The 13,277-nt window shown below is 36.0% G+C and overlaps 1 protein-coding gene across 2 annotated transcripts; it reads left to right on the top strand.

The window, feature by feature from the left end:
• The first annotated feature begins 889 nt into the window (after positions 1 to 889).
• On the top strand, positions 890 to 4,863 carry mrpl12 (mitochondrial ribosomal protein L12). 2 transcript variants are annotated; one of them, XM_028043053.1, is made up of 5 exons: positions 890 to 1,092; positions 2,538 to 2,751; positions 2,854 to 2,928; positions 3,046 to 3,183; positions 3,918 to 4,863. In XM_028043053.1, the coding sequence occupies exons 1-5, from the start codon at positions 1,034 to 1,036 to the stop codon at positions 4,032 to 4,034; spliced, it is 603 nt and encodes a 200-aa protein (XP_027898854.1). In that variant the 5' UTR covers positions 890 to 1,033; the 3' UTR covers positions 4,035 to 4,863. The 2 variants fall into 2 exon arrangements, with proteins under 2 accessions (XP_027898854.1, XP_027898855.1); XM_028043054.1 differs by having other exon boundaries at positions 891 to 1,092; positions 2,553 to 2,751.
• The last annotated feature ends 8,414 nt before the right edge of the window (positions 4,864 to 13,277 follow it).

The following is a 13,277-nucleotide window of genomic DNA, read 5'->3' as shown; positions in this document are numbered from 1 at the left end:
TACATTGTATTAAACATTAATAAAAGGACAGTTGTCAAAAGTTTGATAGAAAACAAATTGTTTTTTTTTTCTGACAACTTAATCCAAGTGCACTTTGTAACATCACAATTATTAGCAAAAGAAAAACTTCTCTCTGTATGAACTATGTCAATTAATCATAAAATAAAATAAAAAAAATCCAAAATCTGGTTGTAGTGATGGGCTCACTGAACCTACAGAGACACATAAAGGCAATTATGTCAGCCTTCTATCCCCTGAAAAATATTTCCAGGATTTAAGGACTAAGATCTAAAGAAACTCACCTATGTGTTTACTGCGACAGTGTCCACAAGTCTGCCTAAAAAGTCAATCAGACAACTACTTGACAACTACACTGGCTCACTGTAGCTCAGAGAATAGATTTTAAAAATACTTCTGTTAGTTTATGAACCACTCAGGTCTACTCTGCATCCACAGAACCTGATCCAAACATGGAGAAGCAGTACTCAGTTTTTATGCTTCTCTAATCTGGAACAAACTTCCAAAAAAAAAAAAAAATGTAGAGACACTGAATTCCTTTAAATCAAGGTTATTAGTTATTATTAGTCAAAGGTTGTATTTGACTAATAATAACTGGAGCATAAATTAATTCTTGTCTGGAATGCAAATTCTTATAACTTCTCTGTATTTTGACACTGAAATGATGTTTATTTTTTGTTTTTTTTCATTGGACAAGTGAACAGAGCATTTGCTACTGGCTACCTGCTCCAGTTTGTACTTGTAAATTCTCTTATATTGTCTTTCCGATATCTCTTCTAAATACCAGTCTTGATCATTTTGTTTGGAGAACCATAATTCCGTTGGCGCGCATTGTCCCCTATCAGCTCCCGTAAGTTTGCTAACAGCTCGAGTTCATCTAATGCATTGTGGGTAGGTCAGGCACAGGGAGGACGCCATGTGCTGTTGAGGCTCTGGAATTGGACCCGTCTGTGCTCATCTCGATTTGTTCTGTTTCAGTGGGACTTTGGGCTCCACAGCTCCGGTTAACGCCAGCATGTACTGCACCAGACGCTGCCTCCGGACCGCGTTGCGGGCCGCCGCGAACATTCACCGGTACGTAACCCTGGAACCGCCGCTCATCTCTGCGTCTTCCTGGGGGTTTCTTCAAGGGCAGACAGCCAGTCTCTGATGCCGCTTTTATTGCACATTATCTCGCGTTTATCTCTGCTAACGTCGTGGAAATACTGCATGCTGTATTAGGCTGCAGTTTAAACCCAGTTTCATGTTACCGAAGGTGTTTTAGATGAGTTAGCCGGTGATTAATGTCTTCTCTCTCTGGCTCTGCAGCTGCAGCATCATGTTACTATTTTACTGATGTTGTAAAACACAGACTTTAAAATCCACTTTGGATGGATGGGCCGTTTTCTGTCTTCATTAGGTTGCTTTTACTGACATTCTTTGGAGTTTGTTTGTTGCTAATTTGGTTGCCAGATATTTCAGATTTAAAAGTAAAAAAAAAAAAACATACAGAGTCACCTGGAGAGAGCAGATCTGGCAACAATGTAAGGTAACTTTCTACTGTTTTTAAAATGGCATCGAGTTGTTAGTATGAAGTCACAGATACTTGTAGTCCCGTATTTACCATGCAATAGGTAATATTTGAAAGTATCCAGGAATGTATAAGACAATTGTACTTTATAAAATATTGTAATTTCAAAAGTAAGTATTACTAAAACTAAGGTGTCAAAAGTAGGTTTGATAAAGATGCCTAAGTAACATTTAATATATATATTCAAAATTATTGTTAAAATGAAATGTTAAGAGAAATAGTATATCAAGAATGTAAAATGCTTTAAGGCGGTCAAATTAATGATGTATGTCCAGTAATGTGTGATAAAATGAATGAATGTGAAAATCAAAAACTAAAGAAGCAATGAAAGTAGTTCGACTAAAGCAAAATGTTCTGTTTAAACCAAAAGATAACCAAAAATTGAGACTTACGTTGAGATTTTGGTATTTTTATTTTTTTTTCTAGATTTGGACTACTCTTTACAAATTGTGATCACACTTTTATGTTTGCTTTAAAACATTGTGGACTTAACTCGTTGACTTGGTTGCACATGTTTAATAGATAACTTATTTGAGATGAATGAGAAAATGTAAAAACTGAAGAAAAACAACAACCCTTCAAATCAAATTTGAAATGTGCAGAAAGTCAGAGGAGTGATCCCAAGGAAGTTGTCTTTGTTATTTTTTGTTTCTGCTGAAAGATGAGTTGCTGCCTTCTGATCAGTCTGAAAATTTGTGATTCTCAAAAGATTCAGCTTCTAATAATAATACTGAAAGAAATGTGCAGCTCAAATGATACGTTGAATACAGAAGCAATAATTTCTTGCAACATTTCAGCATCTTTAGAATCCCATTTCCAACTCGTCAAATGAATGAGAATTGCTTTTGGAGCAGATATTCCCAAAGCTAAACTCCTGCAGAATCCCTGTTATTTGTCGTCGACGTGAACAGCGATCTGTGTCGTGTCTCCAGATAATGACCAGATGTAGTCATGTGTTTTTCAGGCACCACCTTCAGCAGCAGGCACCGGCTCTGTGTTCTGTCCGGCTTCTGAAAACCAGTTCGACCTCCTTTTCAGAAGCCTTAGCCATGCCCCCTCTAGACGGAGCCCCCAAAGAGTACTCACCGAAAATCCAACAGCTGGTCAGTGACATCGCCAGCCTGACCTTGCTAGAGGTGTCAGACCTCAACGAGCTCCTCAAGGTTTGTGGAAAAAGCCCCTTTTTTCAATTATGAACCTGGATAACTGGAGTCTTTGGTCCAACTCACGTTTTTCTGGGTTGATCTTTTAATTCTTACTTACAGAAAACTCTGAATATTCAAGATGTTGGAATGATGCCAATGGGGGCAATGGCTGCATCTGCTGTCCCTGCAGCTCAGGTACAAACTCTGACTCTGGTTGCCATAAAACAACATGATCTGATGACTTAAAATCTTAACATCTGGGTTGTAATTTTGGCTGACATTGCTTGTGCGTTTTCCTTCTTGTGAATCCAGGCCACAGAAGAAGAGGAGGTGCCGGTAAAGAAAGAAAAGACTCAATTCACAGTAAAACTGACAGAGTTAAAAGCAGCTGAAAAAGTAAAGCTTATAAAGGAAGTTAAGAACTGCATCCAAGGCTTGAATCTGGTGCAGGTAAGAGTAATTAATGTCTGTTTATTTTATTGTTTGAAGGTTTTCACTTGTATATTTCTGTGTAAAAGATTATTTGGTGTTTGGTCAGCTGTAAAAAATGAGCAAACTTCTTGTAGATGATCATAAGGCAGAACAACTTGTAGTTGCATTTTGCAGGTTTGCATGAACATGTGGCTTATAGAATTAGGATCTTTAGTTAGATGAGATACGTGACAATATTGGTTTTTGGACAGTAAAACCATTGCTGGATTTCTTTGTTAGGCACTGTTGGGACTGCTACAAATATTTATTTTGTTGGAAAAGTAACTCATACGTAACATGTTAGTTGTATTATTTAATCTGTCAGCGGCAAACATCATAAATGGACAGTATATGTGTAAATGAATCTTCTTATGCTGCTTAATTAAAGAAGAAGTGAGTTGCAGACTCCTGTGATTTAATGTTAAAGAAAATAAAAGTCGCAGAAAAATTAAGTCTGTTTCAGTGCTGATGGTTGTCTCATATTTAAATAAACATGTGCACCTCTCAGTTTAACAAATTTTTGATGTATTGTCTTAATCTGATGCTCTTCAGTTAATATAATTTGCAATGTTTTTATATTATTAGTTTCTTTATATTCTAAATCTTGAGAACTGCATGAAGAGCTACAAAATGTGCAATATTTTTATTCTACCAGATCACTGTTGCAGATTGCCTGAGTCCAATCTTTTTTTCTCTCTCTCACCTTTAACCAGGCTAAGAAACTGGTGGAGTCCCTTCCCCAGGAAATCCGGGCGAACGTGTCCAAGGAAGAAGCAGAAAAACTCAAAGCGGCTCTGGAAGCAGCAGGTGGCACTGTGGTGCTGGAGTAAAGCCGTGAAACCACCAACTCTGGAGTTTTGTTGTTCATGCACTTCATCCGTCATCTATATTTTTTTTTTGTTTGTTTTTTTTTTTAACTCAAAAAGAAAAAAAGAGGATCTCAAGAGAAATGGAAAGAAAACACATTTTCCAATGCTCCCATCCTTTAGCATTGTCAGGTGGGGTGGTACAACTTGGGGTGAACTTTCCAGAGAATCAGCCTCCACAAATGACTGCTGCGCTCCCTGGTTATGCGCTCACGTGCTGCGTAGCTTGGAAGCTACAGAAATGAAGAGGCTTGGACGCCAAAAAGAATCGCTGCATTACTCTGTGTTGATGTTCAACTGTTCACAGATAAAGGTTTGAGCTGTAGGAGAATGGTCACAAACGTGAAGGAACACCAAATGTATCTAGCGCAGTGGATGTCAACGCTGAGTCCATTAAAGTTCTTAATAATGTCATCAAAGTTGAATTCTTATTTCACTTGCTTCTTGGTCCTGATTTTGTGTCACACTGAACATTTTGAAACATTCATAAGTATTTTCTAGATGGGTTCACTCAGTGCTTAAAGAAGCACAGTAAGTGAAAACTACAGTTTTACCCATTAAGAAACTTTAATATTTTATCCAAGATGCTTTTTGTGCAAATGTGCATGTCAGAATTTTCTTTATAAACACATAAATGTGTGTAGTAAATGTAGAATATCATTGAAATGTTAATTTCAGGAATTTCATCCAAAAAAGTGAATATTAGTCCTGAAGTTCAAGTAAAATTTCAATTAATTTTGATCCAAAAATCAGCTTATTAGAAAATTAAAATATTCCATGAGACTGCATTTTTTTTTTTTTTTTAAAAAAAAAGGATTTTATTAATAGTCATTGATTTTCTCCACATAAAGGTAAGTCACACAAGGTTATTTCTAAAGAACCTGTCTGTTCGGAGTGCTGTATGCAAGTGTTGAAAGGCTGAGTGGAAGTAAAAAGTCTATTGGTTGGGTGGTAAAGCCATCTGACACAGGTCAGTCACACAGACTGATCTGCTGCATCAGTAATTCATGTAAAAGATGTCCCAATCAAGTATTGAATGCATATACAACACAGTATCTTATGTATTAAATGTCCATTTTAAAATTTATATTCTATGTTTTTGTTATGATTTTCATGAGAAACTGAATTTTGTTGCTTTACACCACTTTTACAAAAATGTATGTCATTCTGTGGAATGGATGAGTTTTCAATTTTCAAATTATTGTGCTCACATAAAATACTTCTAAATGATTTTATTTATTGAGATGTCCATGTGCCTGGGTCCGTAACTGGAGGTAATCCACAATCTTTAAATAATGTTTAAATGCATTGTAAATAACACAGGCTGTGTGTGTGAATACTTTGAGCTGAAATATGTTGCTCTTACAGAGAGGCATTAACAAAAAGAAATGCAATTTTCAAAAAAAAAGGTCAATTGTTAGAAACTTCATAAATAAACTTAAAGGAAAATGTTTTAACTGTTTGCAAATGGGTTTTTATCTCAGTGAAGTACAAAAGTCCCTAAACGTAATTATCAAAAACGTAATCGTTCCTCCTGGACATTGTAAAAGAAAAGTGTTATCTTTATTTGGTGTTTTGAGAGCAAAGTGGGCGTACAGGCCTCTGAAACAGCCAGAATCTTTAAATTCGTCACCGCTCACTGTTTGCCACCAGGTGGCGCAGGTAGTCTACGTTTTCTAAAAAGACCGAACGGAGCTGAAATGTGTAACAGATTCACCTGGACAAACATCTTTGATATCTGATTCATTCTTTACTAATCACTTTATAATCTTTATATTAACTGTCCTGCTGTTTAGTTAGGGATTGGTTTTAAGCAGGCTAAAGAGATTAAATACTTATTAGGCAACCATATTGTCTGCGGATCAAATAGTGGACCATAAAGCTCTAAGTCGAGGATTACAAAAAGCCTTTAAGAATGAGCAAGACGAATTTTACATATGTAGAAGAAGCAAAAATATTCAAAACTGGACAATAAAACACTAAATGTTGAATGAAAGACACAAAACAGCCAAATGGTGGTCAGAAGAAAAATTTTTTTTCTGAACTCGCACACAAAATGAAGCTTTATAATATTTTCATAAGAAAAACTTGCTCATGAAAATCTCTGGAAGCGTTGCAAGGCCTTTGTGTTAACTTAAAAATTCCACATTTGGATTACTATTATTATTGGTGGCCTTACTGTGAGACATGGCAAGTGAAAACAGAAGCACCCTGTGAAAAATGCTTTAGTTAACTGCTGGTTTGGTCGATGATGCAGAAAATGGGGCAAGATCTGCAGCCTCACTGTCTTCTCTTAATTACAAACCATTGTTTATCACATGATTTATGATGATCGTGGCACTTATTTAAGCATTTACTAATGTTTGCGGCACTCAAAATATCATCACCACTCATTCTTTCTCGTCTGCTTTGGCACTTCCTGAACCAGATCCTCCTCTGGGCACAACTGTCCCCCTCCGTGGCCAAACTCTTCTTCCCACCTGCTCCTATCACCAAGTTTTGTCCTCCAAGCTCTTCCTCTCCCTTGTCCAGACATAATTTGTCTTCATCTGTGTTCTGTTTCAACAGAAAACACCATCAAAAATCCCCCCTAAAATACTTTTTAATGCCTCTCATTGCTGGAATAAATGATTTTCTTTTGTATTGGTTTGGAATATTGAGTTTTCTATTCTGCTGTTCTGTGTACAAGACAATGATGGGAGATAAAAAATAATCTAAAACTGTGGTTGTTGCTATGTGTTTATAAATGCCACAACAGTCCAGTGTTGTACTAATTGTAAATAGAGTTTTGACAATTGGACAAGTGCATGTTAGGGATTAAAAACAATTGTAGATATTTCCTAAAAGGCTATAGGCTGACAGATATGTTTAGATTAAATAGAAATAAAGAACATAAAGAAAAAAACTCAAACTCAATAATGACCAAACAGAAAACGTTTGTCAGATATAATGATTGTCATGCTGTGATCATGATTTGGTGAATGTTCATTCAAAGATGAGCCCTTTTACCATCACACGTTTTTTAATATATGGAAAATAAAGTAAATTATGTCAAAAACTCTCAGCGTTTTTGACTATGCCAGCTGCTACATAACAAAGATTTTAGAAAAAAAAAGTTTTATTCGTTTGCCTAAAAAAAAACCAACACACTGATTAATGAAATATTTGTAATTAAGCATCTCAACCACTGCCAAAACCTCGAGAGAGGCTTTACTAAAATAAAGTTTACTCTGAGTGAGAAAAGTCTGTGGATATTGGTCCCAGTGGGAGTCAGAAAATTGCTTTGCTGGAGGATGAACTAACACCCCACTGAGTCAGTGATGATGCTTTCACACTGCTGAAAGCATCAGCACTGTTTTGTGGCATTGCGAGAGTGACACGAGTGTCGGGAGTGCAGAGGTGAAAAGAAAGAAAAAATAAAGAATTTGATGAAGACATTCTCATTTCCAATTTTCATGTAAGTGTTGGGTATAATAATGAAAAGACAAACTCATATCTTCTTGTTTTTGTCTGACTCTTAACTATTCATAAATGTCAGACCAAAGTTTTCCCCAAATCCAAACACTTGTAGAAGATAAAACCTCTCTTAGCTGATATTAAGCAGTTGAGTCAGAAACAGGCCTCCTACTTTACATCGCTCATAATATTTTCTAAAGCTTCTTCACAGGGGAAGATTTATTTAAGGCCTTTGTTGTCAGATGGCATTACCTTCAGCAAAAAGGAAGCTTAATTTTATTAAGCAAGCCAGCAAGCTGCATGGAGCACAGAATAATTTTTGAACACAACAAGTGGCTCTTATAATGTTAGTCTGTTGATCATGGATATTTGAGAAGCTTGCTGACAGGTTAATGTTCTTCTCCCCTGAGTAAGCTCTCCCTCTTCTGTCTGATTCCTATTCATACTTTAGCAAAACTTGGATTACATTAAACCTTAACCCAGCGGGATGGCAGTTTAATGACGCTTTCCTTAATGCAATGTCCAAGATTGATAACATTTTAGAAGCAAAGTCTTCATATTTAAATCCCAGGATGCTAGCAGTCTATATTAGTGAAACTATAACACCAATCAAGCTATTTTTATTTGAGTTCCATACTCTCCCTCCCACAAACCAGCTGCACTCCTTTTCTTGGAACAAAAAGGCTGAAGGGTCCATTCTTGCACACGTGCCTGAATTCAACTACGTGGATTTTTAAAATGTCCAGAAATTAGTTTAACATCAGAAAGATGTTGTTTTTTTTCCCCATTTGTATGTGGCACGGACAGCATCCTATCAGCATCACACAAGACTGATGACAAATCATTTTCAGAAGACACTGTCTTCCGAAAATGATTTGTTCCTTTATTATCTTGTTTATTACAGCAGCTAAACGTACACGTCTCTTCAAATGTTCAGTTTGAACGTTGCTGATGGTCACCTGTTAACCTGCTGCGGCTCTCAGGACAGGTGTGACCGACTCTCTGGGCTTCATTTCCAGATACTCTTACAAACTCAGCAGGAGGTAAAGGTGAAGAAGATCGGGATGAGAAGAGAAGGTTATGTGTCTCTCTCCAATGGACTCAAAGTACAAAAATGCAAACTAACAAATGCTTAAACTTGATAAAATATGCTGCATTTTTACAAAAATATTCACATTTCTTACCCTTTTTCCAAATAATAACTACATTTTCTTGCACATTTTGCCACTCATGAGACTCAGTGAGGATAAACAAAAAAAAAGTAATCAGAAAATCATTCACAGTGTATTAGGAGGTGGTTAAAAAAAAAAAACAGCCTCTCTAAAAATGATTCTGTCAAGATCATCTTGAATTTGTTCAAATTGTGTATTTGACCATTTATTTTCTTTATCTTGTTGTATAGGAGGTTTAAATTGTGACCCCAAAATGACCTTATGAAAGTTCAGTGAGTTTGAATTTTACGACAAAAGGTTTTTGACATGACAGAAGTAGTTAAGGATAGTCGTAAATACTTGCAATTCCAGTCTAATAGACCAATTTAAAATTATTTTAGAGGTGACATATTCACTGTGGTGATGGTGACGTTTTAAATCTTTTATGCCTCAGAATGAGGAATGGTGCGACGCTGTAACACTGTAGTCGGGGGCTCAAAGAAACGAAAATGTGATAAAATAGAAGCACGCTCTATTTCAAGCATAATTACTAATGATTGTCAGCGTTTTCCTTGTAAGGACTTACATTGTGAGATTTCTTTCCTGTCTCAGCTACACTTAGCCGCTTGATGGACTGTGGAGTCTTGAACAATAAAAGGTAAAATTGTTTCCTTTTATATGTTTTGTTGAATGGGGAAAGATCTATTGTGAAATGGAAAAATGGTCACTTTATTGACTTCTAATAACTTGGTTCTGATAATTTTGTCTAAAAATTTCTGAAACACTATGGCCAATGTAGACTTAATAGCAGAAACGTTAAACTAGTTTGTATGAATGAACTTTATTTACTGACTCTCAGGTCCAATCCGTCTTTTAGGCTGAGCTTTTCTGCACTTTTTTTTTTTCTCGCACGTCATCAGTGATACAGATGTTAAAAAATGACCAATAGATAAATAAAAATGCTACAGCATAAATGACAAAGTATGTGTAATTTATCTGTTCTCACCGGTCCAAACAGCTGACCCTGGGAGCCAATAACATTCTCAGTCAATTACTGGAGAGTGAGCGATTCAAGTTGGCCACACTCTAAAAGATTTCATAATATTTTATGAAATAAGGCTCCTTGTTTTCTGCTTTGCACATGGTGGGCACACCACAGTCCTGTGCCAAGCCCTGCATGTTGTCAAAACAAGATTAATGAACGCAAAATTGTAACGTGGGGCGGGTGTTTCGTACAGGAAACACTTTCATCTGTTATTCTCCAGTGTTAACAGTTCATGTTGAAAGTTCACACTATTCATAGACAGGAATGCTATGGGAATACTGGACCTATAATTACTAATATACTTGAACGGCTTTGTTGTCTGTTTTTCTTTTGCGTTGTTGCACAACAGGGGCTCGCAAAACAAGGAATTTTGTGCTGAACCTTTTTTCTTTTTGCAGATTAGAGAAACAATAATTAGGGATTTACAGGCTTCTTTCACACTTAGCTGAGATGATATTCCCATTTGTTTTACACTTAAAGCATGACTCAAGTTTACTAAATAAAAAACAAATATTCAAATTTCCCGTTTTCACTTAATTAGGACTGTTGTCCATTACAAGTCATGTTAAGTGTAATTCCTTAAAAAATTTACTAATTTCTTTTGCTCTGTCTTCAAGTTTTCAACAAGCTTCTAGACTGTGGACTGAAATTAAAAAGTAGATCACGGTTTGTTTTATGATTGAACAAGGAGTGATAGAAGGAAACACTTCTTACTTTGCTAGCTTTTTTTTTTAACTTTAAATAAATTATAAATATGACACTTTGTATTTACTCATAGTATCTATGACATTAAAACGTCATTTAAGATCTGAAATATTCAAGTATGAAATTAAAGGCAAACACAAAACAAACAAAAAAACAAAAGGAGGCAGGATACGTTTTTGTTTCTTTGATATTGCAAACATAAACAAAATATTATCTGATTAAATCAAAGATTTTTACACATCTCTTAAAATATATGCTGGATAATTATTCTAAACATAAAAAATGGAGAAACTCAATCAAATCATAAGTGCATCAGCTTATGACTGCAGCTGTATTTTGGGTTCTGGGTGGTTTAATTGGGATTAATTGAATCAATGTCATCACTCTGACATGTATTTTTTATTCATGCTCTCCAGGTTGAGTGACTCGGCTCCGTGACTCTTGAGTCCTTCCTGCAGCATGTTTCACTGTGTGAGTGAAAACAGCAAAGCTTAAGCCAAAGAAACTGTAGAAGGCATATGTCTCTCTCACGGTTTTATTTTCTTTAAAAAACAGCACCGTCTTCAACCTCAAGCCGGACTTTCCTGTAAGGATTTGATTTGACCCTGGGGTCTCGTCCCTGAAACTAGCCGCCTCGTCCCCCTACAGAGTCCTCACTTTTGTGATCCTCAGGCAGCTGAAGCAACATATTGGTTAGAAGGTCGTCGCCTAAGAACGCCAAAGGACGATCATGCTTGACTTGCCTTGGACACTTTAGCTGTCACAGACTGTCCATGTTGGACAGCTTGTTCTGACAGAGAGCTCTTATCCAAGGTCAAAAGGAGCTAAGAGAAAATGCCATCCTGGGTGTGCTAGATGTTCTTCAACTTTAATACAAAGTGAAAGTGATTTATATTCAAATATATTCTCAGTTACACAGGATAAAATTAAAGTGATGTATATTTTTCTTCTCTGTTACAAAGGCAAATGAATTATTTATATTCACAAACGGAGCAGCTATAAATGTGACCCAAGGGACGGGTTAATAAACTAAAATGGAAACAATCTCTTAAAGTAATTTTCAATGATAAATTATGCCTACCTTTTCAGACAAGGCCTCTCTTTGCCCTCTGGGGGACACTGTTACACAGAAAAATAATACGCAGCTGTGTTTATCATTCCTACCTCAGTCAGTTTTGGTTGGACATTAGGAGACGTCCTGTCCCATCGTCTTTTGTTTAAGCTCAAATTGTAACCTGGCTGGGTTAACTGGTACAGACTGGAGAGCTTCAGGGTAGGAGCATTAGCAGGAATTTAACGGAGTTGCATGTCCCAGTTCTGCAGCTGGATGTGGGTTTGTGGCTACATGTCATTTAATAAGGCTTCAGGTATTATTTTCCCAGGTTTTCGCTTATAGAATGATGTGCAATCCATCATGCTCAAGAAACACTGGGATAGCTCTCCATGTCGACTCTTTTCTGTGATAACTACAGCAGGGGAGGCACTAAAGTCATGTTTGATGTTTTCTTTTTGAAATAAAATAAAAATTAGACTGCAGAAACAAATATTTTAAAATAACAATATAAATAAATTATCTTTAATATCATGTGAACCTTTAGTCAAAGTGGGATTTTGAGTTTTTTTTATTGATAATTTAGACATTATATAACCTTGTTAAATGTGCAAAAGTAGTTGTCTATTAATGCAGTTATCCTTGCTTCTAATGGAGCTTGTGGAAAGAGCTTGATGCAGGTTGGTAATGACAGATAATGTACTATAAGTACTGGACATCTAGATCTGGCTCGGCCTTTTTCTAGTCTACATCCTGATTTAGTTTTTTCCTCTTTATCAGATACTCCTGACGCCACAGACAGACTGCTTGGCTAAAAAAAAAAAACATCCACAAGAGAACCAGTTAGTGACTTTGGATGTTTTTTTGTTTGTTTTCAACAAGAGATATCTATTCAGTTTAAATTTAAATTAAAGTTAATGGGTATTTATTACCTCTTTATTATTTTTATTTTAGCTATAAATATATTATGCTATTTTCTTTTTTGTTGTTGAAGCTATCAACATTCTTGGCAAGTGCTGTTATATGTTAAACTGACATTATTTTGGATTTTAGATGTGAAAGTGCATCCTTTACAAGTTACCAGAGGTAAGATGTATTTATTCATTTGTTTCTTTTGGTTTCTATTTTCTGCAAAGCACTGTGTTACTCTTGGATAATGAAAAATGCTCTATTAATAAAGTTATTGATTTTAATTACAGTCATGAAGAATAGGCATGAATTTTCACACTTGTTCAGCCACTTTCTGTTCATAGACAGGAAAAAGTCCCCAAACTCGACTCTGAAGCTCAGAAAAACACTGAATGTCACATTGATGTGGGAAACGAAGACTGAAACTGAGATGTTAATTGCTGTAACAGATTTTTAGGTCCATATTTTAACAGAAAGTGAGATCGCCATATTTTGACAGAGTAATCAAATTGCTTGCAGTTAAACACAACTTTTTAATGTAATTTGTTTATCTTTGTTTAGACAGACGTCTTTTCAAAGCTTTTGTTTCACTGGTATCGTGCTAAACACAAAACACACACACATCCCTATACACACGTCTAAGGAACATTTACAGTCCCAAATTCACTGTACTGTCTTTCCCACTTCACCACGAAGTAGAGGACCGGCAGCAAGGTTCAACACCTTTCTTCCATTAACACACTGAAGACAATTCTCTTTGTCCACAGGTTTACTAATGCAGAAAGTGTGAAACTGAAATAAATACAACAAAAAATACGATTACAACATGCACCATTTTGTTACAGTAAAATATAGTGAATAAGCTAAACATAAGTAGATAAACAGTATAC

This window comes from Xiphophorus couchianus, chromosome 16, assembly GCF_001444195.1.
Source record: "Xiphophorus couchianus chromosome 16, X_couchianus-1.0, whole genome shotgun sequence".
Taxonomy (NCBI): domain Eukaryota; kingdom Metazoa; phylum Chordata; class Actinopteri; order Cyprinodontiformes; family Poeciliidae; genus Xiphophorus; species Xiphophorus couchianus.
The sequence above is the reverse complement of the archived record's forward strand: the minus strand, read 5'-3'. Positions and strand labels throughout refer to the sequence as shown.

Excerpts from the sequence above, each read along its gene's own strand:
- mrpl12 (XM_028043053.1), top strand. The coding sequence starts at position 1,034 with ATGTACTGCACCAGACGCTGCCTCCGGACCGCGTTGCGGGCCGCCGCG. Across the intron at positions 1,093-2,537 it reads GCCGCCGCGAACATTCACCG|TCATGTGTTTTTCAGGCACC; the intron begins GTACGTAACCCT and ends GACCAGATGTAG. Across the intron at positions 2,929-3,045 it reads CTGCTGTCCCTGCAGCTCAG|GCCACAGAAGAAGAGGAGGT; the intron begins GTACAAACTCTG and ends TTGTGAATCCAG.